The sequence below is a fragment of the Schistocerca piceifrons genome, chromosome 4, assembly GCF_021461385.2.
Source record: "Schistocerca piceifrons isolate TAMUIC-IGC-003096 chromosome 4, iqSchPice1.1, whole genome shotgun sequence".
NCBI classification, from domain to species: Eukaryota; Metazoa; Arthropoda; class Insecta; order Orthoptera; family Acrididae; genus Schistocerca; species Schistocerca piceifrons.
Window position 1 is genome coordinate 440,765,240 of NC_060141.1, and position 26,748 is coordinate 440,791,987.

The 26,748-nt window shown below is 41.6% G+C and overlaps 1 protein-coding gene across 1 annotated transcript in view; it reads right to left on the reverse strand.

The window, feature by feature from the left end:
• Nucleotides 1-2,156: 2,156 nt before the first annotated feature.
• Nucleotides 2,157-26,748, reverse strand: part of LOC124795903 (hemicentin-1-like) — a 441,143-nt gene continuing 416,551 nt past the window's right edge. Inside the window, exon 9 of the mRNA XM_047259982.1 lies at nt 2,157-3,086. Within this exon, the coding sequence (XP_047115938.1) occupies nt 2,886-3,086 (201 nt within the window). The 3' untranslated portion in view covers nt 2,157-2,885. The remainder of the gene's footprint in view (nt 3,087-26,748) is intronic.

The following is a 26,748-nucleotide window of genomic DNA, read 5'->3' on the forward strand; positions in this document are numbered from 1 at the left end:
GGAAGGCGCCGTAACGGCTGTACGATACGTGAACTCCATACTCCGAGCTATAGTGCAACCATATCGGCAGCATATTGGCGAGGCATTCGTCTTCATGGACGACAATTCGCGCCCTCATCGTGCACATCTTGTGAATGACTTCCTTCAGGATAACGACATCGCTCGACTAGAGTGGCCAGCATGTTCTCCAGGCATAAATCCTATCGAACTTGCCTTGGATAGTGTGAAAAGGGCTGTTTATAGACGACGTGACCCACCAAACACTCTGAGGAATCTACGCCGAATCACCATTGAGGAGTGGAGCAATCTGGACCAACAATGCCCTGATGAACTCGTGGATAGTATGCCACGACGAATACAGGCATGTATCAAGGAAAGAGAACGTGCTACTGGATATTAGAGGTAATGATGTGTGCAGCAGTCTTTGGCACCACCTCTGAAGGCCTCGCTATATGGTGGTACAACATGCAATGTGTGGTTTTCATGAGCAATAAAAAGGGCGGAAATGTGGTTTATTTGGGCTCTGTTCCCATTTTCTGTACAGGTTCTGGAACACACGGAACCAATTTGATGCAAAACTTTTTTTGATGTTTGTATACATAAAAAAATTCTCAGTGGAAAAAAATAATTTCAGGATATGGTGAACTGATATCAAGTGTTACACTACATCTCTTTAAAATAATTGTAGCATAAAGTTTTAAATGTGGCTTCAGTAGGCTGTTCCTTTTCCAGTTATCACAGTCGCTAAGACGGTCAACTTTTATGTCATAAATCGTTTATCATTACTGAGGAATTATCAATTACAAAACAAAGTGCTTTGCTATAATTTCTACATTTTCATTATTTATTTTTCGGGTGGCGCTTATCAGAGCAACAATCTTAAAACGTAGAACTATATCGATTGTCATGGGAAACCAATACAAGAGAAGGAACATGGGAAACATTATTAAGAACATAATGTGGTTTCGTTATTTCCTTTGAAGTTTCCTGTGTTCTGGAGATAATTAGTTTTTTTCCTGTTACAACATGTGTATGAGTCGTCTGCGAAAACTTCTCATTCTTTTCCTGGAAATATGTACTTTAAAAATTTTTATTCAGTTCAGTAACATCTCGATAGGAACAGATACAGTTTACAATAAACTATAGACATCCATTAACGAATACCGAAACAATTAATTTGCATTTCCATTAACACTTAGTTTAGAACATACAAATAGGTAAAAGACAGGGTTATCCGTAAGAAACATTTCAGTACGTTACAAAAAAATACATACATTATCCGTTGTAATTTTTACCTACACAAAATCGTTCACACACTGTCTATAAGAAGCCAGATTTTATCTTGTTCTCTAAATACCTTAATAGAGAGTCTGTAGATTTACGGGGTCCTTTACACATAGCGATATGCTTTGCAGCTTACGGGTTGGACTCAAATTCGGAAGTACTATAGACTTTCACGCCTGTTTCTCTTTGATCTGGTCACACATTGCTCCAAATAATTATAGTATAATCCATCCACATTTTTGTGTAAAAATTTACTCAAGCTGAATGGAATATTTAAATAATGTGTATAAGTTAGTCCTGCCCAGTTTTTTTTTCTTATCCCATTTTGAATAATTGTAATCATTCAAACATTAGAAAACTTGATGAGTAGTTAAGTCACACACAAATCTCCCACAGCTGCACAACGATGAAGCGTCCTAGTCGCTAAACAGAATAACATCAATGAGTTATTGACTTACGTATCTCCAGGAATATGATTGCTCCCGGTAGTAACAAAAATCCGCCTGCTGCTTCAATCCTCCGAACATTTTTAGGTTGTACTCAGTTTCGTTTATCATGACAAGGCTCGCAAATTTGAAATGAAAAGTAGTAGCCGTCATATTAGATACTTTCGTGTCACATGTCTTAAAAGTCAGTAAAAAATAATTGCCCAGAGTCATAAAACTGAAGAGTATACCAATATAAGTTGGGATTATTCTTAACTTTCACGTAGATTTAAATTTACTGCAGTATACGCTTACGGCTGAAAGGAAAATACCTGATTCTCATATAATTTAAAAGAACATATGACATTTACTGCAATGCTGGCCATAATAAAGCCTGGAGACATATGAAGTTTAATAATGCAATCAGGTTAGAAGAAGAAAGCATGATAACGTGTTTAAGAAGACAATGAGTACAGTTCTCTATTCATAAGGTTTCCAACATATAGTGCTCGTTTCGAAGACCTATTCGATGGCAGGAAGTCGTCGCAGAGATATTTTCATCTTTCTTTCATGAGATGTAATCAATGCAACACGAAGAAATAATTTAAGTCCATCACAATAATATTGTGGTTGTGAAGAACAAGGGAAGCAGAAGCAACAGACTGAAATATTGCGGTAACAGCTTTGAACTAATTACCTTATCTGTACCCGTATACTTACTCATTCGTCCATTTCTGTCATTGATGCTGAATATACGCGAACATTTTGACAGTTTGCGAAAATGAGTTTTTCCAACACAGTAGTGGATAACTGTAGCAAAAACTGGCGAATTCGTGCCAAGCTTTACGACCGTAGGGAAATCGAAAGGACCCTTAGCCGGTAATCATAGATTCCTCACGTGCTGAGCCACCTTAGCTCTCTTCAGTGCATAAGTAGCACCAAACTGCATTCATGATGCTGCGATTTGCACGTACCTTCGATAGGCATCCCTGCTGATTGTCTTCCTTTGCACTAAGAGATTAAGTTGTAAAATTAGAGCGTCATGGGTGAAATTTCCATGCTACTCATAACTTTACTGATGAGGAGCAACCACAACCGCATTCATTAATTGTTGGAGTTGTGGCTCCAGTGGACTTTGCAGTAAATGTGTTTTCTTTGTTGCGTGCTGTGGGTGACCTAGACGCAGCTCTCCTGTTGCGTGTCCTCCGGAAGCACTTCGGTAGCCACCGTGGAGCCCCTCCTGAGAGCCACCAGGTCTCTGGGCTTCTGTGGCTGCTGTAAGCCCAGCTGGATCGGTGCGCTGCGTCCCCGGTCCAGTACTTGCTGCTCCGAGAGCACTGGCTCCAGCACCTTCATCCCCGCGATGTGGGACTGGTCCTGCAACATAACGAGTGTCACTTGAGAAACCAGTGATCTATTTCCCGAAACATTTGCACTGAAACATTTACATCTACATGTACATGATTACTCTGCAATTCTCAATCAAATGCCCGGAAGAGGGTTCATCAAACCACTTTTAAGCTACTTCTCCACCGTTCCAGTCCCTAACAGCGCGCGGCAGAAACGAACTCTTATATCTTCCGTTGCGAGCTCTGATTTCTGTTGCTTTCTGATGGTAATCATTTTTCTCTGTGTTCGTGGGCCAACAAAATATTTTCACACTATGAAGATACAGCTGGTGACGGAAATTTCATGAGAAGGTCCTGCCGCAGGTAATTAAAAAACTGGGGCAACCACAGCTAAAATGGTTATTTGTAACTGGTTGGCAGTTCATATAGTACAACAGGTGTTTAAATACAGGTGTTAAATCTATTATTATGTAAAACTGAATGAAAACACCAATAGCCCGCTGTAGCTCTATTTATCTTAGTCGATTGGAGTCCCACCCAACCGGTTTCGCAACTTTTAAGTTGCATCTTCTGGTGCATATAAATACTATATCATTTGGTATAGGGAGTACAGAATGCCGAGAGTAACGGTTAACTTCGCTAGGTAAAGATCTTAGGCCTCTTCAGCGGGTAAAAATCAGCATAAATCATGAATATCCAGCCCGGCTTTCACAAGTTTACCGACTAAAATCTACGTCAAGCAAGAGACAATGCCCCTAGCAAATGTCTGTTGCGTAACATAAGCTGACGGGAACATATATCAATCGGTGCCCTGATGACAGTTCGTGATTTTAATACAAACTGGACATTTATCGTTTATGTTGGCTTTTGTCGATTGAGAAGGCCTAAGAACTTTGCCTAGCCATCCCAACTGTTACTCTGCGGCATTCTGTAACTTCCTGTACCTCCAGGAGATGGCGGACAAGCATAGTGTAAGCAACTTCTTTAGTAGACCTGTTACATTTTCTAAGTGTTTTGCCAATAAATCGCAGTATCTGCTTCACCTTCAGCACAGAATTTTCTACGTAATCGTTCCAATTTCATTTATTCATGATTGTAATCCCTATATATGTAGTTGAGTTTACAGTCTTTATATTTGTGTGATTTGTCGTGTAAATGTAATTTAGCGTGTTCCTTGTAGTGCTGATGGAGATGACTTCATACTTCTTATGATTTAGTCAATTGCCACTTTTTGCTCCACTTGGATGTCTTGTACAGATATCTTGTTTCAATGTTTTTGCACTTCCTTTAGATCGTGTGATGACTACACATGACGGTAAATGACAGTCTTTTTCTTCTGACTGGTCTGATGCGGCCGGCCAGGAATTTCTCCCCTGTGCCAACCTCTTCATCTCAGAGTAGCACTTGCAACACACATCCTCAATTATCTGCTGGATGTGTTCCAATCTCTGTTTCCCTCTAGTACCATGGAAGTCAGACCCTGAAGTCTTAACAGATGACATATCATCCTGTCTATTCTGCTTGTCACTATTTTCCTTATATTCCGTTTCTCTCCGATTCTGCGCAGAACCTTCTCTTTCCTTACCGTCTCAGTCCACCTAATTTTCAACATTCGGCTATAGCAGGACATCTCAAATGATTCGATTCTCTTCTGTTCTGGTTTTCCCACAGTCCATGTTTCACTACCATACAATCCTGTACTCCAATCGTATATTCTCAGAAACCTCTTCCTGAAATTAAGGCCTATGTTTGATAATATTCACATTTCTGCAACTTCTCATTACATTCGCCTTCCTTCGATTTACTCTCATTCCATATTCTGCACTCATTAGACTGTTATTCCATTCATCAGATCACGTAATTTTTCTTCACTTTCACTCAGGATAGCAATGTCATCAGTGAATTGCATCACTGATACTCTCTCACCTTGAATCTAAATTCCAGTCCTGAACCTTTATTTTATTTCCATCATTGCTTCTTCGACGTAAAGACTGAACAGTAGGGGCGAAAGACTAAATCCCCGTCTTATACCCTTTTTAATCTGAGCATTGTGTTCTTGGTCGTTCACTCTTATTATTCCCCCTTGGTTCTTGTACATATTGTACGAGGATTGGAACTGTAATAGTGGCCAATGTTTATTTACAGCTCGTACAAAATATATACGTGTTTCAAAGTCTCACTCACCTCCAAAGTAGTCACCAGCATTGTGTATAACCCGTTGCCAGCTATGTGGAAATCGTAGGATACTCTTAGCAGTGCCAGTTGTGTTGACAGTTCGAGCGGCGCGGTCTATTGCCCGACGAATTTGCGTCAGTTCTCAAGTGAATGCCGTGAGGTGTTTCCTTCAGTTTAAAAATCGAGTTGAACTCACGAGGGTTTAAGTCATGGGAGTGCAGTATCTGGTATGGCACTTCGCAGCCCCATCAGTCAAACAAATCAGTAACAGCTTGCACTGTACGTGCTCGAGCATTGTCCTGCAAAATGATGGTCAGGTCCTACAGAAAGTGTCATCAGTTCTGTCTCTAAGCTGGTCGTAGGTTCTGCTCCAAAACTGAACAGCTCCTGGGTAGGCCTTACAATCCAGAATCTGATTTCGGAACCTCTGCCTGACCATGGTGTAATCTAATTGAAATCTCCCTGCCATTTCCAAGTGTACCTCCTCTTCTTGTGCTTCTTGTGACAGTATCACCAGCAAAAAAGCTTAAGAGGACTGCTTAAATGGTCTCCAGAATCGTTTATGTAGGTCATGAACAAGACCACATTTTACTTCCCGATGATATTCCGTCAATTGTTACAAGCTGTGATCTTTCTGAGAGAAATCCAGTCAGACAGCTTAGACGACACTTCATAGGCACGCAACTTAATTTGAAGTCACTTCTGAGGAACGGTGTCAAAAAGACGACTGAAATCTAGAAATATGGAATCAATACGATGTCCCCTATCGTTAGCACTGATTACTTCGTGAGATCGCCGTTAGTGTGATGGGTCTGTAATTCATCGGATTACTCCTATTTCCATCATAATGTATGTATCAAAGAACACCTTCCTCAAAATGATTTTAGAAATTCGACAGTTTTATAACACCGGAGATGCATCAAAGCGCAGTGCACAGTACATGATACATGAAAGTTTAGGGGAACTTGTGAGGTGCCAAAAGACTTTGTGCTCGGTGTAACAGTAAAGTTACCACCATAACATATTTCCGAATCAGTTGTACATCAAGATTCACTAAACCTGGTTTTTGGTATGTACATTTGTAGTTACTTAGTGTAAATTATTCTAGAAATTGTTACAGATGAAAAGAGAGTAGAGGGATTGTGCTGGTCATGGATATCGGATGTTTTCAGCCATGTCGAAAACAAAGCGGTAAAGAGTTAATACAGTGCCAAAGTTGGTCGCTGCAAAATTCGAGTACGGCCGCACACATACAATGCTGAATTATTAAAAACTGGTGGTAACATTTTTCTTTTTGATGCTTCCTGAAAATTTAATGTGGACTTAATGGCTGTTTTGATTTTGGTCTGGGCATCAGGGAGTTGTCTGACAGTGAATGTCAGTTCGATCGGGGCTCAGTCATGTTGACTTTACGAGGCTGAACAAGTCTGCGTAGGTTCTTGACTATTTACGAGTACAGTAGTTCTTTTAGCTAAATTCAGAAGCCATTAGAACTGGTCCCATAGAGGTTTTAGAATACGGTACAATGACTTTTCAGTGTTGAACTGGATTTGAGTTCTTGGTCAGTCCGAGAATATATAAGAGGCCGAAATACGTTTCAGTATCCGTAAAGGATATTATCGAGATACCTGAAGCTGACAGATCACTTACATTTTAATAGATTATGCTGAAGCTTGTTTTGGAATTGGCATACGTTCCTATTACGTTTCGATCTATAGCAGTGGTCCCGAAAGAAACATCTCGCAGAAGAATCGTTACTGGTGACGTGTCGGGTATTGGAGATTGAATTCCTTCGAGTCGTGGACGTGACCTAGGTGCTGAGTATTGTGTTTCACTATGTATGTTCTACCAGAGCTAGGGATTCATTAAAAAGCTCTGTCCTGAACGTGACAGAATTAATTACCTCTGATCCTAGGTTTCACAGTTTGCCACAAGGAACCATTAATCTGAACGACGCTCCGTACTACTGTTCAGTACTAGAAATGTTGTGTCGAGTACCCAACAGGCACTGTAATTCGCTGTGGATGATAGTGACAGTGAGCTGCCGACGCTTGAATGATTAAAGAATTAATTACCCCTGATCCTAGATTTCACAGTTTGCCACAAGGAACCATTAAACTGAACGACGCTCCGTACTACTGTTCAGTACTAGAGATGTTGTGTGTCGAGTACCCCACAGACACTGTAATTCGCAGTGGAAGATGGTGACAGTGATCTGCCGACACTTGAATGATTAAAGTTTAGCTGTCTCTGTTGTACGTGAGACTCAAGTGGCACTATTTACACGGGACTCGATTACGTGTACCTGACATTATTGTTGAATAAAACAGACTATAGTTAGAGCGAAAATAAAACAAAATGCAATTTCTTGTTGTGTACGTGTTGATTAATCACGAAGTTGTTACGAACTGAGAAGGTAAAAGACAGAATCAATGGAGAAGGGAAAGAAATGTTAGCGGAGAGTGCTTGGCCCCTATAATTATTATTGAGAACATCTTTCAAATTATGAAACACTCATACAAAGAAATTTGCACAATATGCAGGTGTGAAATAGCAGTATCCTGCCGGCCGGTGGGCCGAGCTTCAGTGTGGAACCGCACGACCGCTACGGTTGCAGGGTTCGAATCCGCCTCGGGAATGGATGTGTGTGCTGTCCTTAGGTTAGTTAGGTTTAAGTAGTTCTAAGTTCTAGGGGACTGATGTCTTCAGATATTAAGTCCCATAGTGCTCAGAGCCATTTGAATCATTTTGCAGTATCCTAGTAAAGAAATATGATACCGGATAGTTCCTGTACGCTGAGCGTAGCTGCTTCCCGTGTACACAACGCGATTTTTTAAACGTCTGTATGGCGACGCCTCTTGATAGCTCCACACTGAAAGCAAATTCATGGGATACATAAGAACGTTGTGTGTATGTCGCACACTGAAACGATAAAATTGGCACAGGACGCCATATCATGCCATGTCGAATCAGCTCAGTCAGAAGAGTGACAGCCTTCCCAGATAAACACCAGCGGTACTTAACTCTGAAAGTGTGCTGCTCTATGCAAAATGTTATTTGACCATGAATTTTGCTTCCAAGTACACCTGCGTGTTCAGAGATAAAGTACACAAGAGAACATAATTCGCTATCAGTGTAAATCGAAATGTCGAAGCAGTGGGTTCAGTCGGGCATCCAGTCATGAAGTGTAATTGTCATCAGACTCCGAAAGCTTGCATCAACGAGCATAGTTCAGCAACTGTGGGGACGCTGTTCATCGGTTTACAGATCCATTCTGCGGCATCTGTTTCCATTGTTAATGCGTTCCGCGGTCATGCACACGAATACATCTGCCACTCATCACTCATACGAGCTCGGTGGAAGTGAAGTCAGATATCAAAGACATTATTAGGTACCCTGTATGAGTATGATAGCGCACATAAGACCATAAAACCATAAAACAACGCCGTATAAAGCAGCTATCTTATCTTCCAGACAGGTTACGCTCGATCTTCCTCCCATTGTTAAGGTAACAACAGGAAACTGGTGGACAAATAAAATCGTCAGCAATTACTTGAAATGGACGGTTTACGTGGAACTCTAACGTGATCCTCTACCTGTATAGGAAAAATATTTCTCCATCTTTATTATAACGGCAATCAAAAAGTTTCCATTTGAGGCTGTTGCTGCAACGTACATGCAACGTAGCGTGATTCCGATGCCGGTATATGTGCACCAACATGTATCCAAGGGATTAGTGGTCAGTCGTGCCTTTCCGAAGTAAGTGCGGTAAATGCGGAAACGCGAACTACTGCGCCGTTGTTACCTTATGCGTCCAAACAGGACCAAAGTGGCTGCCGAAGGACGGACAACGCTAGATACCCATCGGAGAATGAAGAATGTGTATGGAGGTGGAAGTCTGTCAAAAAGCAATGTTATGCGGTAAATAGCACGCTGGCCGCAATTCGATCTTGGAGGCCAACCGCAACTGGGAGACTCAAGTGTGAGACACTCCAGCACCCGACCTATAGTTCTGATCTCTTCCCATGCGAATATTGCGCCTTCGGTCCCTTAAGAAACGCCTCGAAATGCTTGCGATTCCTGTCTGCTGGATGATACGGAGTTTTTCCAAACGAGGCAACTAGTGTTCACAATACAAAATGTAAGACTCCAGGGATATGAAATACTTATCCTTTTTCATTTCAAAGATTCTAATTGAATGTGTATCTTAGATTCAAGAGTTCTTTCCTGACTCTTCATATTCTCGACTGTTCTGATGTTGTAACAAATCTCCTACTATAGCGCTCTTATCCTTCCTTCTGTTTGAAACTAATACAGCTAATATCCCCTATATTATGGATTCACCCCATTTTTTTCTGTTTATACATTCTTCTTCCTTAAATTCCTGGCCGCGCGGGGTAGCCGTCTAAGAGCACCTTGTTACGGTCCGCGCGGCTGGCCCCGTAGGCGGTTCGAGTCCTCCCTCGGGCGTGGGTGTGTGTGTGTCGTCCTTGCTGTAAGTTAGTTCAAGTTAGATTAAGTATAGTATAAGCTTAGGGACCGATGACCCCAGCAGTTTGGTCCCATACGATCTCACCACAAATTTCCAAAAAATAAATCTCTGGAGGCCGTACCAGGTGTACCACAAATTTTCCATTTCTTTCACACAATATACCTCTTTCAAAGACTTTTCAATACGTCTTCATTTTCCACTATGACTAGTTAACTTCCAATAGTTTTTTGATAACGCTGCAGTTGGAATGCTTGAAATTATCCTAATTTCTCATTGCCGACGTTCCATGAACAGTTAAAAAAGACATCTTATTTAGAGAAAGAGAGTTTTTGGCTTTACGCCAAGTAGAATGGTTCATCGTGGGTACGTCATCATTGAAACTTCCGTTGACAGCTGGCGTGTTATAACGGATCATTTGACTGCGTCCATGATGTGTACGTCCAAATAATAGGAAACCCCATCTACAAAGTCGATCAGGTGCATCGATATCGTACCATGTGTACGAATACCTACATTCCGTACCAAATACTCGTAACAAACTGCAGTGGAAAAAGGAAAGAAGGAACATTAGGGTGTAGCGTTTCGTCGACATCGAGGTCACTAGAAATGGAGGAGAAGCTGCTATTGTGGAAGGGAATCGGCCGGATCTTTCAAACGAACCATTGTGGTATTCAGGTTCAACTTTTCAGGGAAATCAGGGTGTATTTAAATCTGTACGACCAGATTGCGATTATAGTGGCTATCTTCTCGCATGTACGAGGACGTGCAGAGGAAGTTCCTCCAAATGTATTATTCTGTTCTCAACATCGGTTGTGGTGTTACATGTCACGCCTATTACTCGGTCGACTTTCCCGTCTCGCTGACGCAGCGTACAATCTTCTGCCGCTAGAGGGCTCCGAATTGCCGCTTGTAAGATGACGTGTGTAGCGTGATTATGTCGGTGTAATGCGAGATTGTCAAAGAACTGAAAGCACGAGTTCGAACAGTTCGCCCACACATGGGACACCCTCTTCTTCGGCATGACTGCCAGACCACACACGAGAGCTGCGACATCAGCCACAATCCGACGCCTTGGTTTCACGGTCATCGATCAACTTCCACACAGGCCCGACTTGGCCCCAAAATATTTTCATCTGTTTCCAAAGTTTATAGAATGTCTTCGGGAACCAACTTTTATACCGATGAAGTGCAGCAAACGGAGGTGAGGTTGTGTGTCCGTCAACAGTGACAGACATTCTACAGTGACGGTATCAACAATCGGACTCCCATTTGCAGAACTTTGTTCGTCGCCAGGATAGCTATATTGAGAAGTAAATGTGTATACATAATGCATAAAGATATAAAATATTAGTAAAGTCTGTTTTATTTAAAAATCTTTAAAGGTTTTGACGTAAAAAATTCGGAGGCATTAGTTTTAAGCACGCCCTCGTAAGTCCAGTGTGTTGCCACTCAGCCGCCTCGCTCGGTAACTGCACTGGACATACACGTATTAATAAACACTGAAAATCGAAGATAGTAGAGTCTGATAGAAGCGCGTAACTGCGGCAAACCACACATCGTTTCACTATCGGACAGCAACAATGGATGAGCATCTATTACATCCGAAATCACCTCTGCTCTGTATCGTATAGGAGTTCCACATGTGTACTTTTGTTAACGGGATGTAGTACAGTCCGCTTGGCTCTATGACACCACTGTCATCGTCTTTCAAGAGCAGGAGCTGCACAGAATCCTCTTTCAGATCCTATTTCCCCTCCTCCCCTTAAGGCTGAGTGGCTTCATAATTTCTGCTACGGGACGTGAGCGTTAGATTTAAGGCTGTCCTATCTCTGTGACTTTTCTGTAGCGCATGGGCGGTCGTTTACGGTGTAGCAAACCCAGTACTTACGGTGTCTCGTTGCACAATGCCACGAGACATTGCTGCTGGTAACATCTCACGCGAATGCTCTTATGCTCTTATGCTCTTCAAAGGCACCCTTCAAATGTCCTCAATATGTTACCAGTGTCACTTGTCATGTGAACAATGTTCTGCGTAAGTTTGACTGCATTATGTCGGAGATATGTGAATTCGTAGGTGGGAAAACTGCCGGTTTCTGTATGGTGAGTGCTTCCGTAACCAAGGTAGCATAAGGATTTGACATTTGAAAAGGCACGCTATCGAAGATTTGTACCGCATACATTGGAAGCGAAGAAACATCATTCGATAAGTCACGACGCGGAAGAAATTGTTCGTTGAAAGATCGTTGCAGAGGATCATTGAAGAAGACTGTGATAAGAAATAAGAAGACGATAATTGCAAAACTGAAGGTCGCACTCGCGATTCCTGCCAGCACCAAAACCCACTCCATAGACAGGGAATTGAAGACCGAATTGGAACTGGGAAACCACTCATCTATGGTACATAAGATCGTATGAGTAAACATTGTGCTGTAGCCATAAAAAATGGACTATGCAGGAAATGGAAGAATATCATTTGGTCGAATGAGTCTTGTTTCACATTGTTTCCAATTTCTGGCCGAGTTTACATCTCAGGAGTGAAACATGGTGGAGATTCGGTGATGATTTCGGTACCCATAATGTGGTGTTCAATGGGTGCCATGGTTACTCTGCCTGGTCGCATTACTCCTAACGATTATGTGACCATTTTAACTGATCAGGTCCATACCACGGCAAGTCGTATGTTCTATAATGGTGCGGATGTATTCCAAGAAGATAGCACCACTGTTCACACAACTCGCATGCTCGAAAGGACGTTTTGTGAGCACGAGGACAAAGTGTCGCATCTTCCCTAGCTATAAAACTTACCAAATCTAAATACTGCTTAGCCTTTGTGGTCTACTTTGTTGAGAAGGGTGCCCGATCGCTGACTGCCTCCAGCACAATTCCCTGAACTTGCCACAAATTTTCAGATCGAATAGTATAAGTTTCCCTTGAAAAACGTTAATGATCGACTTGTACGTATCCATTGCGAAGTTCATTTCCATGTCAACGGTTTTCCTACACCTTATTCGGCATGGTATTGTGCGTATGTTTTGTATTTCCACATTTTTGCCTACCTTTGTTACATAATGATCTATAAACATTACTCGAAGCTATAGTGTGGACAATCGTATATGAAAACTCTGTTTCCGACGTACATAAATTACTGTGAATCTATTCACTGTAATAACACACAAGAATAGTGTAAAAATCACGAACACTACACTCAGTTAACATAAGAGATAACTGAAGTTCATTAAAATGCCTGTTAGCACAACATAAATAAACAGTTCCTAAGTTACTTTGTTTCGTCGGTATTGTAGGTATTGGAGGCAATGTCTTCTGTGTGACAATGCAAACCGTGTCCTCGTTAAAAAATTGTTACTTTTCTAGCAGTTTACTAAATGATTTCAGTAGGGCGACTGATACAAGAGAAAAACGAAACCGTCTGTTCAGTGAGAAAAAAAAGGTAAACGACGGCAGACGAAGTACACATGAAATTCTAGAGACGCTTATGAAACGTGAATTTCTCGTTTTTTCGTTGCTAATGGTGGTGAAAATGTAAACCGTAGTGCATTTCTCGGCAAGTATGTAAATTTACCTCACTGAAATTATTTGTTTTGTAGAACTTTTTGCGTTCGCTATTTGCATTTCGGGAACTGTAACAAACTGCGCACACGCTGGCACACAACACCAAAAGCCCTAAATCACGCACCCGTGGACGGTGAAATTCCTGGTCCAAGTTTATAGAATCGAAGTTTAGTTTTAGTGTTGCGTGATTCGCGGCAGCTGCACGTACGTACGCGCTGCCATTTTCGCGCTGCCATGAATCAAGTTTAACTGCGTAGCAGCGGATAAAAACGCTCGGCAGCAGGTCGATTTGACTAGTGCCAATATATCACGTATATCCCGACTAAAAAGCCACCTCTGCGGCACAATTCACGTGTACACGTTTGCGTCAGTAATTTACTGAATCTCAGCGATTTTCGTTTGACAGCGGTTACGTGCACAATTTGACGGTATTGTCAATTCTTCTTTTGTAGTTTGCTCTCTGTTCGATTGACACGTTCAGCGAAAGTTTTCCAAGGGAACGGGAGGATGCCATAGCCATTCGAGCTCATCATCAAGGGTCATGTACCATGTAAACTGTTTTTCATTTGCTGCATATAAACATTTCTTCATATACAATTTTATAAATGTATATCTCGATATTAACATTTTGTGACAAGTCTTTCCTTCAGGACGTCAACTTAAACGCGTTTCAGTCCTCTAGTTTCTGACGTTATTCTATTTGGCTACCAGTTTCGGCGAATTACTACGCCATCTTCAGGCCCCTGACCGACGAGTACGAAGATTTCACTTCGGTTCTGATCAAAACACTGGCCAGCGATACTGCTATTAGTAGATTTTTGCTTGCTATAGCGATACCATCAAGGTAACACCCGTATATCTATTTCTTTCCTTCGTCTCCATATGAACTTCAGTGTGTCTGAATTTCTAAGGGACCACTCCGCGCGGATATGAGCTTTTCTACTTTTGTCATTTTTCTGTATTTATCTATTAAATTGCACCTCATCTTCCCTATAATTTATATCGTTGTTTAGTACCGCTGCCATTATATCTTCAACACCTGTAGCTGCTACTGGCACATTTTATGTCCCAACATTTCAGTATGGGTATTCTTGGAGGGCACATACTGCTGTCGTTTCTATGATACCAGTAATGTTGTTATCTTAAACCTTGGTTGTTTTGTCACATCGTTAATCAGCCTAATAGAGACGACTGTAAGCTGCGCTGGCAATTTTTGTGGTCGTAGAATGTCATTTTGCCCTAGATTTTCCTAACATTTACTGTGTCGTACACGTCATTCATCTATACATTTCACAACAGCTAGCCGTTTATCGTCCCGAAAATTCCAAAGAAGTCATGACAGCAAATTCTAAATCAGGCTTGCTCGTGGACGCCTCATGCTTTTATGGCCACCTCTTCAAAATCGTCGTAAACTTTCATGTGCCAGTAATCTTCATTTTGGGGTTCTCCATCCGTTTCACCTTTATTTGTCTTATGAAGGTTAGTTTTTATTAACATTGTTCCCTTCCGTTCCCGTTCAGCAAGATAGGACTTTCGGATGCATACAGAGATACAAGCTCTACGGCAGTGTTACGATGGCTGATTATATTGAAACGAGACGACTTTTCCGTAAGTTTCAGATTGTCTTGGCTTCTCTTTGAATTTTCCTGCCTATTTCTATTAAGGCCTTTGTATCTATTCTGTTTCCTGCAACCTATATGACAGATAAATAAATTCATAGTTCCATATTCCGTGGCGTATGTGATGGCTCGTTCATGATTTCTGAGATTACTTCTGTCTCGCGAAACGAATATCAGCAAGCCCGATTGTTTCCATACATCTGTAAGCATATTCGATTTCTGTGTTCCTATTTTGAAATTTGTGTGTCGTCAGGGGCGTAGCATCCCATTTCTACTCCGTTCTTCACTATTCTTATTCTTACGACTCTAAGAGGCCGTCATTAATATCTTACTCCACTCGTGTAAGAATTTCTCTGAAGCATAACTGAGCAAGTGTAGAGTGACGCCATAGTATCAAAAATCCTGTTTGATTACGAAGCTCTCAAAAACTGTGTTTTTGGAATTTCTCACCGGTTTTTATATTAGGCACGTTGTGTGACTTGTGGCGTTTAATTGCTATTATTTTTGTATCGCCAAATTTCATACGAATAGCAAACAATACTTCGCAATCAAGCAAGGATATGTCTTCCGGATTCTACCTCAGTTAGCGTTAGACATCAGTTTCTAGTTTCAACTCAGGTGTTCGCTCTGCTTCGTGTTCAACAAGTCAGTTTAGATTAGAGGGGCAAGCTTGTGTGTTACTGCTAGTAATGATATGACACTAAATTTTTTACATCTGTTTATATTTCTCATGGGAAAAATTGATGACTGCTAGTTTACTCTCCGCATGTGGCTATTATTTATCCATTATGTTCCACATTTCACGAGTGTGTTTCGTCAGTTTTAATTCTGTTCATTTGATCAATTTTGTAATTGATCTCGACGATATAACATGGTGATGCTAATAAGTATTTCGTTGGAGAATCAGAAGCATTATTATTACACAAAAATACGGTTAATATGTAAGACTTCTCCTTCTTGACATTCATAGTCTGTGATCAATATTACTACACCTCTGTGCATTCATTTGCTCATGTTACTAACAGTATGTTAACAGTTAAATACGAAATTTGAAATCCGAGGGTTAAGATAATATAGATTAATTGCAAATATTTCCTATTTAGATGTTGACACTTCAGAAACTGTCTGAACGTTTATAATAACTTAAGTCAGCGAGCTCAGACTTCATGTGCCTGTGTTAAGATGTGAATAAAAGTAAAGATACATCATTGTGCACCTGAGTCGCATTTCGCTAGCGGATTGAAGTAGAATGAGTGAAAGAAAATCGTCGCCTGTGGAAGACGATCTGATATTGCACAATATACGCAAGACCAGAGTAAAATTACAGAGCCACTTAGATTTCCGCCGGATTCACCATTTGTTGGGCTATGCATATTTAAAAGCGCCAATATTCCCACCTAACTTAAGCATCGAACGACAAAGACAACTTATTGCAGCAAGAACACAAGCGTTCGATTTTTAAGTCGAATCGTTTCCATAGTTTTATGGGATATGTGACTGTTTCCTTTAGATACATAGTTAGTCTGTTTGTATTGTGGCACCTCTATGGCACTGTAGCCTCAGACTGGGCTGTCTGAAGTAGTTGAGAAAAGCTTTAATTACAGTGCTTGAATTTGCCTAGTAGTAAAACGTTACAGAAGAAGTGAACTAATTCGCTTGAAAAATTAAAAGGTACAAAGTTAACATAGATACGGAAGATCTTGATTTGTTTGTTATCTTTCTGATAAATCCATATTAAGCAACACCTCGGGCCATTATCTATCATTATCAGTCAATGAATCTGAGAAACTGAGTTTGCAAGGTGATCATGAGTTGATTTGTTCTTATTGTGGGTACGCAATATGGTAATATGAATAAATCATTGAATTTATATGAGATCTGGGGATATCCTCTATGTGAAATTCGTTACACAGAGCTACCGCCTCTAGCGGCAACAATAGCAGAAACTCGGCTGAAGGTCTCTCAGAAATAAGACTTAATGACAAAATGCGGGTGCTTCATTGAATACTCTATACCTTTATGCCACAGTTCATCAATGGGAGCGCTTGGATGGTGCTGAATTGGTAGTCTCTCAGCGAAATGTCTGCAATAGGTGAGAGGACTGGAAAACGTGTTGGCCAAGTCAACACTCACAGATGTTCTGCATCGAGGTGGCCCAGGACACCTCGGGCATTATCCGGTCTTAATTTACCTTCTTTAAAGATTACACACGCGGTCCTCGAAAACAGGAGCACAGCCACAGAAATTTGAAGGATGATTTCCAAATTACCTGCTGTTTGAACCAGTCACGATAGTGTTTCATACCCAATGGCACATAATGTAAGGAGCCATAAAAAGATTTCCGTTTGAGGTCGTTGCTGCAGCGTTTATACAACTTAGCGCGATTCTGACGCAGGTACAGAAGAACCGACTTGCAGGGAAGGGGCTAGTATGCATTTGTACAGTTCAGCCGTTCACGCGGTAAATGCGGAAACGTGAGCTGCGGCGACGTTATTATCAAATGAGACCAAACAGATCCAAAGTGCTGTCATTCTTTTCATGTCTGCCGAAGGACAAACACCGGTAGACATATATCGGAGAGTGAAGAATCTATATGAGGCAGCATATCTGTCGAAAACCACCGTCGAGGAATTGTGCATCAAGTTCCGTGCTAATCGCCATTTGACAGAAGACGGCGGTGGTCGATCTGATACTCCAGACTGATACAGTACAGGAGCACTCGAGCATCCCCTCCCCCCACCCCCCCCCACCCCCCCCGTCCGTATTGCCATGCGATTATCCTACTTCAGGTCTCTTATGTAAAGCCTTGAACTGTCGACGATTCATATCGAACGAGGATGTACAGCAGGCAGTTATGGACTTTTTCACACAGCAGGACACGGTATGTCGGTGGGATTATTGCATCAATGCTCACGATTATTTAGTCTGACTGACGTTCACTGATAAGCTGAAACGTTTAGACCATTGCCCACCGCGATGTTGGTTGTCGCCTGGTGGCGTTGCGGGTCCGTGATTCGTTGGCAAAAGTACGTAAGCGGAGCAGGCACTTACGGGGGTTCACAATAGCGAATATAAGGGATGAAAATGGGGAAATCCATTCAGATAAGCGACACTGACAAAGGGATGATTATTATTACGTAGAGTCTGTGAATGAGTAACTCGAAAAAGGCGAAGCTAGTCGAATGTTGACGTACTACTGTCGTGAGCATCTACAGGAAAAGTTAGGTCAGTGACACTATCACTACGCCCTAAGTGGTTGGATGTCAACTACTATTCACAGGAAGTGGTGTTAGGAGGCATGTCTGCTGTGTAAAGTAGGATAGATGGTGACCAGTCACATCTCTGTCGCAAGAGCACCTTGATGGTGCACGCACATAAGTGTTTAGGAGGACACAGTTCATTGTACAATGTTGAACGTGGAGGTCCGCAGCAGACAGTCCCCACGTGTAAATATGTTGACACAAAGACATCGTCAGTTACGACGGCAGGTGGCACGGAACCACCGGGCTTCAACCACTGATCGATGGAAACGTCTCTGCTCTTCGAGAGAACCACATTTTTACTACGCCAGGTCGATGGTCATCTCCACAAACGCCGTCGTCAAGGCGAACGGCGGCTTGAAATAACCAACACGTCACGGACGCTGGCTGGTGGAATTGTGCTGTGCATGCAACCTGTGATAGTAATAGAAGACACGCTGACAGCTGCGAGCAACGTACACTATTTTGTGTCCAACACCTCCCCGACGGCGATGACATCATTCAATAGTAGAAATCTCCGTGTCTCGGAGCTATAACCGTGCTATAGTGGTTTGAGGAACATTTTAGTGAACTCACGTAGATGTCTCGGCGACCAAATTTGCCTGACGTAAATCCTGTGAAACCCATCTGGGTTACGATCGGGTGCCATTACGGCATAGGAAAAACAGTCGCTCGCTGTTAAGTGAACTATATGAACTGGTCGTAAACAGCTACTGCTACATACCTCCACAAAACTACCAAGAAACTGTCGGATACCTGTGACGCAGAACCTGTGATGTATTTCTTTCCAAAGAGGACAAACGTACTATTAAGAATACGGTCACAATGTTTCGGCTAATCAATGTCTTCTCGGGGTGTACCTAAGTTAACACGTACGTTCTTTGTCTTGCCGTTAGCACAGAATATTGGTGTATTGGTACTAGCCTGGAGTTTACGCTGCTTCGCATTCAATAAGTATGTGTTGGATTTCATCTTAGAGTCATTTCAGAATGAAAGGGCTAAGTTGCTTTTTAATGGAAGTACTGGTATGACAATGCATTTTAGCATTTGTTTATCTTTCTCGTGGGAAGGATAGACGGATATTAGCCTAGTGTCCGCATGTTGCTATTATTTCAGCATTATACGCCACATTTCAGGAGTGTGTTTCCTTAGTCGTTCAATTTCGTGTTTGATCTCGACGCTATAAAGTGGAGAGTTTGATAACCTCAGTGTGAGAGAATCACAATTACGCAAAATACCGCTTGATATGTAAAAGTTATTTACATTTTATCACACACACACACACACACACACACACACACACACACACATACACACACACATACATACATAAACAAAGATAAAGTGTGAGCAAAATTCAATGTTGGCGCCAAACTCACTGGTGAACAAATGAACACGGACTGGGCCGGGACACACAACAACCACGATTACAGTGTGTTTTGGTGAAGTCTGAAGTGCTTCTACGACCAAGTTTATGAAAATATGTGTTATATTTCCGTGTACTTCACAACACATCACCGTGCTGAGAAAAAACAGCTTGCCACACAAAAACGTACGTAAAAACGAATACATCCTCGAAATATCGCGAAAAACTACATTTCGTTTAAAGCGTAAAATGATAGCTTCATCCCGAACAAAATATCTTATCAACTGTTTGGTTGCAGATGGCAATCTACCAGTAAGAAATAATACGCAAGTGTTCCTGCAAGACCATGCAAACCGAATGTATTAACTGACACAAACCGAAAGCCACTGATGATGGCACAGAGGTACTGATACATGTCTGGGAACTTGGAAAAAGCTATGTTTTGCGTAACTGGTGGACCTTACATCCAACTTAAGCTGCAGTTCATCAATGGTATTAATTAGGCGGTGTTGACCTGCCAGTCTCTCGGGAACCCACGGGCAGATGTTTCCAATAGAGGACAGCAGTCGTACACCTTCTGTATCGAGGTAGTTCAGAACTTTACGGACGGTTCCTGGTTAGGCGTTATCTTGTCAAAAGATGACACACAGAGGTCTCTAAGGTGCGTGTGTGGACCCGGAAATGTGACGGATGTTGTCCGTATTAGTTGCCGTGTGAACCACTGATGATCGCGCTTCATAGCGAATTTCCATGCTTTTAGTGACCGGACACAAGACACCGATCGATCTAAGAGTCCAGGCTCATACACTTTATCCTGATTTCCCCCCCCCCCCCCCCCATGTTCTTATCACGCCTTCGTTTCCGTAAACACTAGACGATTCCTGCCGGACTAAGATGAGCTGCAGGCGGTTGTAGACAGCAACGCACGATGTTTCACCAAACATTATCTTCACCCTGGTATGTCGGTGGGATGATTACATCAATGCCCATGACGATTTTTGCCTCATTGGCATATTAATTCTAGGCTGTACTGCCTTGTAACGGAAATTATTTGAACGCTCCTTACAGTTCATACCTGACGTTGGGCCTCTATGACGAACACAGTAATTTACCGTTCACTCTGCTCAGATACGTCCACTACGATCTGTACTTTCAGAAGACAACGTATAGCCAATCAGTCCTGTGTCCAGTGGTGGCGTTGGGTGCACTGATATTGGCACGCCTTTCTCTCTCTCTCTCTCTCTCTCTCTCTTTCTCTCTCTCTCTCTGTTCCCACTTAAAGGGTCTTGCGGTAGCAATCTCGCTTCCAACGCACGTGGTCCCGGGCTCGATTCCCGGCGTGGTCAGGGATTTGTCCTGCCTCGAGATGACTGGGTGTTCTTTTGTTGTCTTCATCATCATCGTTCATCCCAATTACGGTCGGAGGAAGGTAATGACAAACCACCTCCGCTAGGACCTTGCTTAGTCGGCTCACCCGCATCGTCCCCTACGCGCCTCAGAGCATGGGACTCATCATAATCATCATCTAGCGACCATGGTAATATATAGTAAAGACATTTGGAATTAGGTAAACTGCGACATTATGTTCCGAAATAATTCGGCATACAAACATGCAGTGATGTCAGCTGTTTGCGACTCGTTAAAATTTGTGCCAGACCGGGACTCCAACGCAGATTTTCCGCTTATTGTGAGCATTTGTATTAACCACTTCGGCTGTCCGAGCACGCTTCCAGGACATATCCACAATCCGTAGGATTGCACATTTCGTGATCACCGCACAGGGAGATACATATTATGTCATCATGTCTAGCAAGGCATAGATGCATCACTGATGGTTACAATGTCTGTGTTTATACAGTCTTCATATCTTTACAGTATAATGTCCATCAGACACGCATACGTGTGTGAAGTAATATATACAGCTGTGTTAACCATTACGAATGCATTGTACTGTGAATCTAAAGACACTGTATAAACAGAAACATTGTAATCATCGATATGTAACATTAGTCACCATTGCTAATGGTTACCTTTCACCACAATATTCTGCTTCTTGTGCTTGTGCCTTTGTCACGCATTAGCGAACTGACGTCATGATTAGTAACGGATCTGGCATGGTTAATCTAAGGAGTGCAAGGATGCCCTTTCTGTTGTCCTTCTGTAAACTGGGGACGTAATACGTGTACCCCAACTTGTTGCGTGTAACGTTAATCATATGAAAATGAGCGGAGTTATCTAAATGTTGGTGAATTATGTGACTGACGTGGAAGTGGGGTGCCAACCCAGTATTCACCTAGTGGGATGTGGAAAACCACGTAAACCCCTCATCGAAAGTGGGCAGTACATCGACTATCTTCCTTAATTCGCCCGACGGGTTAGATCCGGGGCTGATGAAACTCATCGCCCCGCAAACGGCGCTTTAACACGCACAAACTATCCCGAGCCGGGCGGTTTTTCATCGCAATATGATTTAGTAAAGTAATCAGTTTTAACGTTTTAACTAGAGTTAATCTCTGTTGAAAATTGCTCTGGTCCACTGGCGAGCCGAAATGTTAATTTGCGATGAGTTTTACACACTCATCTAAGAAAGTAGGAGCCTGTGTCATTTCTCTGTCAAATTTAGGACAATACACAATCAGTTGAAGTATGAATTCACACAGAATACCAAATTAAAACATGTGGCACACAATTATACCTTCATTAGCGCAACTGACAGTTTCGGTGACATGAACTGTTGAAATAAAATTGATAAAATCGTGGGTTGACGGAAGCGCATCATTATAACACACTGTTATAGACAGAATGAGGCTGAAAAAAAGAAGAAGAATGTCTTGCAGATTGACCACGATAGTGAATTCATAAATAAATAATGAAGATATATTCTAAAAGTAAATGTACAACCTGAGTACCGCTAAAACTGAGAAACGAGTCCCGGTACGATCAAGAGAATTGTGTGGTGTGGTAGCCCTTTATCCCCCAGCCATGGAGAAGGTTCCCGGATTTACCTGAGGAGCGTGCTTTTGAAGATTTAAGGGGTGGGAAGTTCCGCCCTTTAGAAATTTCTACAATATTCCAGAATATTCGAGAGGATTCGAAAACATTCCAGAACATTCGAGAGTATTCGAGAGCATTCCACTACATTCCTGAATGTCCCACAATGATCCGCGATGTTCTGGAATGTTTAGAAATAGTCTGAAATTTTCGGGAAGATTCCAGAATGTTCGGGAACGTTACGGAACATCCCACATCATTGTGGAACATTCCAGAACACTGTCAACTGATATGAAATGTTCTGGAACGCTGTGGACCGTTCGAAGCCTTTTTGGTTTGTTTTGGAGTTCACAGCTGTTGGGGCTACCCATTGGTAGAGGTATAGAAAGTAAGAGCCGTCTTAGGTTAGAAGGTAAGTTTCTTATCAGTGACAAAGAGAGGACACGAGAACTTATTGCAGTGAGTGAATAAAAACAAACAGTGAAGTGTATGTAGCCAAAGTAATTCAGTGACTGAATGTAAATCGAAAATAAAATATGAAAAGTGTGTAAAGTGTACTTAGTGTATTTCTTAATAAAAAATTTCATTTGATTTATATTTCAGGCAATACCTAAACATAAGAGAGGAGGAGATCTTACCAGTCCTGAACCCAAACGGCGAAAACAAACACAACAGTAACGGACGAGCTAGAAGCACGTTTAATTTCCAATGAACGACACTGAGCACCGTGAGAAGCAGAGAAACCGAGGAACAACAAATGAACGTACTGAAGTAACAAGAACTGCGATACAATCATACTAGACTGCAGATTCAAGCCAGCCGTAAAAATACCACCCTACGAGAAGTGTGGTCGAGGATAAGTAGACAGTGCAGCCTAAAAAATTAAGCATTCCACTGCGAAACGACAGAAGACTGGAACGAACACAAAAACGTCGTAATCGGAAAAATAGATAACATGTGCCGATTTCGCAACGCGAAAAAATTCAATAGAGAAACACCAGGATTCTGCTGCATGAATGGAAAAATTCGGTTACCGCCACTGCTAGCACCTCCGCAGGAATTTTTACATTACATGACCAGGGAGCCTATAGATCCAAAACACTTTCTTTAAAATACAGAAGCGTACAACCTCTGCTTCCAAATGACTTCTTTCGACGTCCCTTCCATCAACGCTAACAGATATGAAGTCGATCATGTTTGTTTGTTTTTTTCGCTTTTTCCTTTTTTTTTTTAAAAACCAAGAAAAATGTATCACATGGGATCATTACTACCACTATCCAACGGAGAGTTCGTAGTCTTTTACTATAGTATTGTGACGCTATGACATCTTCAACTTTTGTAGTCCTGTTTTCCTCAGTTGCGTGTAATATTACGGTATATTGATAATTTTTACATATGGACCATCTGACAGCAACTGAATAAAACACAACTAAAATTGTGTTTTATTCAGTCGCTGCCAGACGGTCCATATGTAAAAATTATCAATATACCGTCATATTGCGACGCAATTTTGATACTTAAATCCGTACATTTCATTGTTCTTCGGTTTCTCTGCTTCTCATACCGCTCATTCTTGTTCCTTGGGAACTAAAAGGCGCTTCGCGCTCTTCGTCTGTTCAGTTTTTCGCTCTTCTTTTTGATTGCGCCGTTTTGCTTCAGAGCTGCGAAGGTCACCTCCTCTTTTACGTTTAGGCATTGTCTAAAGTATAAATCAAATATAAATCAAATATGCTTTTCATTAACAACTTCATTTTCGGTTTATATTCAGTCATTGTATCACTTTGACTACAGAGCGTCATATCAACTCCCCGAGCAAAGCCGGATACCCGGGCTAGTAAATACATAAAGGAAACTGAGAAAGGCGCGAATGTTCCTATTAATTTCGAAGTGAATCATGATTTTCCGTACTGTGTGAAACATGATTCTGTAGAAAGAAGCTCCAGGTGAAACTGATTCGTGTTCAGCTGCAGTTTATTACACACCAAAGGATTTAACATCAGTTTATTCTCTGGACAATTGCACGACATCAGATTGGCATTTACTTTACAGGAAGCTGAAAATTTGCGTCCAGTAGCAGGACACGTTCAGCTTTTGTGGCGTTGCGAAACCAATTTGTGAATTAGCGCCTTTTGCAGTATGTCACAGTGAATAAAGCGTGTGCGTGACACTGTGCAGTATCTGTTGGTAATTTAGCTATACGCGCATACTGTACGATTGCAAACTCGCGAGAAAATCTTATAACCTTTCACTTTCAAGTCCAGTAACTATATATTTCAGTATTATAACAACACGTTTCTATATTACGTTCCTACCGGAATTTCGGATTAAATGTAAACAAGTGATTGCCTACGGAGATAAAAGCTTCCCAACAACGTTCTTTAAGCTGCAGTTTGATTAATGAATAACCACAGAAGGTCACGCACCTAAATTTGTTGCCTCACAAAACCAAACTTCGTACGAAATGTATGTAAGATATTTGTTGGCTCCGAAAAATTTCAGAGCAAATAAATGCAGTTTTAAATAATTTTCTGCGCACAGCAGGATTTCTTTTTAGCATTGTTCCGAAATTAGCTATTAGTCACTCGTTACCTGGAACCCTGTAAAGTGAAACTGTAACGAGTAATTGCTGTTTCCCAATATTTGACATTTAACTGTCATTGGTTGTCATTCTTTCACAATACTGAGAGGAATTTCACGAATCTAAAAGTGGCAAACAATATTCAGCTGAAAACAGTTTCATTTTGCTGCAATTAAATTATTTCCAGATAATATAAGGCTGTTATAATTAATGGCCCAGTCGTTTTCAAAACTCTATACATTCCAAATATTACACCTAAAACTATGAATGACACATGAATAGAATCGTAAAACCACTAAGTTTGCATTTTTTATTCATCTAACGTTCTATGAGCGTGCCTCCAGTTACACGTTACACACACATGTGGTTGTCAAGTCCGTTCCATAGCTCAAATAGCTACATCCTGTCGACATGTCATCACAGAAGCATTCTCTAAGTATTTTCAGTGTTCGTGACAGTGGGGGTACGTAATCACAGTGTTTAATTTATCCAAAAAGGAAAAACTCACAACGCATTGCGTCAGTCGATCTATGGTGCTGTAAGGTGTTGGGAGGGAAGATGGGGGGGTGCTCACGGAAAAGCGTCACATTATCATCACCAATAAGCCAGTGATGCAGAACTTCGAAGATCGGCACTCCAATGAGGTGATGCCTTGCTTTTTTAGAACTTCAAATTCTCAAAATCAGAAGTCAGTTGTGGAAACATCACAACTACACATATCAGGGTAAGAGGTGTCCGTCATACACAGACAATCGCGGCATATATAGCTTCGTCTGCAACATTGAACGGAGAGCATTAAGCTTCGGCGAATCTCGTTCAAGCGCCACAGTGTGAGTAGGATGTTCTGTGCCCTACACTCTCTCATTCCGGCAGTTAACCTCCCCAGATCAATTGTAATATTAATAATGTGTGTGGCTCGGTCGGGAACCATACCTGGTGGGTGCCCAGTGACCGGATACTTTTTACTTGTTGCCACTTCGGTGACTTGCTTGTCGATCTATATAAATGGAAAATTGCTTTATTGCTGAATATCAGATAGAAGGCAAAGTGCTCGTCCTTAGTTACTTTCTCCATTGTGATGCAAAATTGAGAGCGCCGTACTTAATCCTCTGGTTTTGTGGGTCGAGGGGGAGGGGGATGTGAAAAAACTTTTCCTCATCCTCTCAACCTGGCTGCACCTGACACACTTGGTGAATCATATGTAGTTGCCAAGTATATTAACATCCAAAATCATATTATACTTGGTGCATAGTTCTACTCTGTTCGTTGCAAAATCCTAATTTCAAAATGCAATATAAGTAATTACATTTTTGTCAGGCAATTATAATTAAAGAAATAGAACCTGTCATTTCGCATTTTACTGTCGTGCCTTTTTAGGTCCGATGTGCACCTGACGAAGCCATTCATCTCTTCGACTGAAATAATGTAGGATACTTACAGATATCACAAATAGGGAAACCAATCATTTTCGAGTACGACCATTTCCTGAAAAGACGTTTAAAAATTAACACCTTCCAAGACATGACATGGATGGTACAACAACAAGTAATACACGATCTAGTATGATGACGTGGTGACAGACCATGTATGCCTGATCCTGTTGAGCATTCATTGAACTGCGTCGCATGCTTCAGCAAAG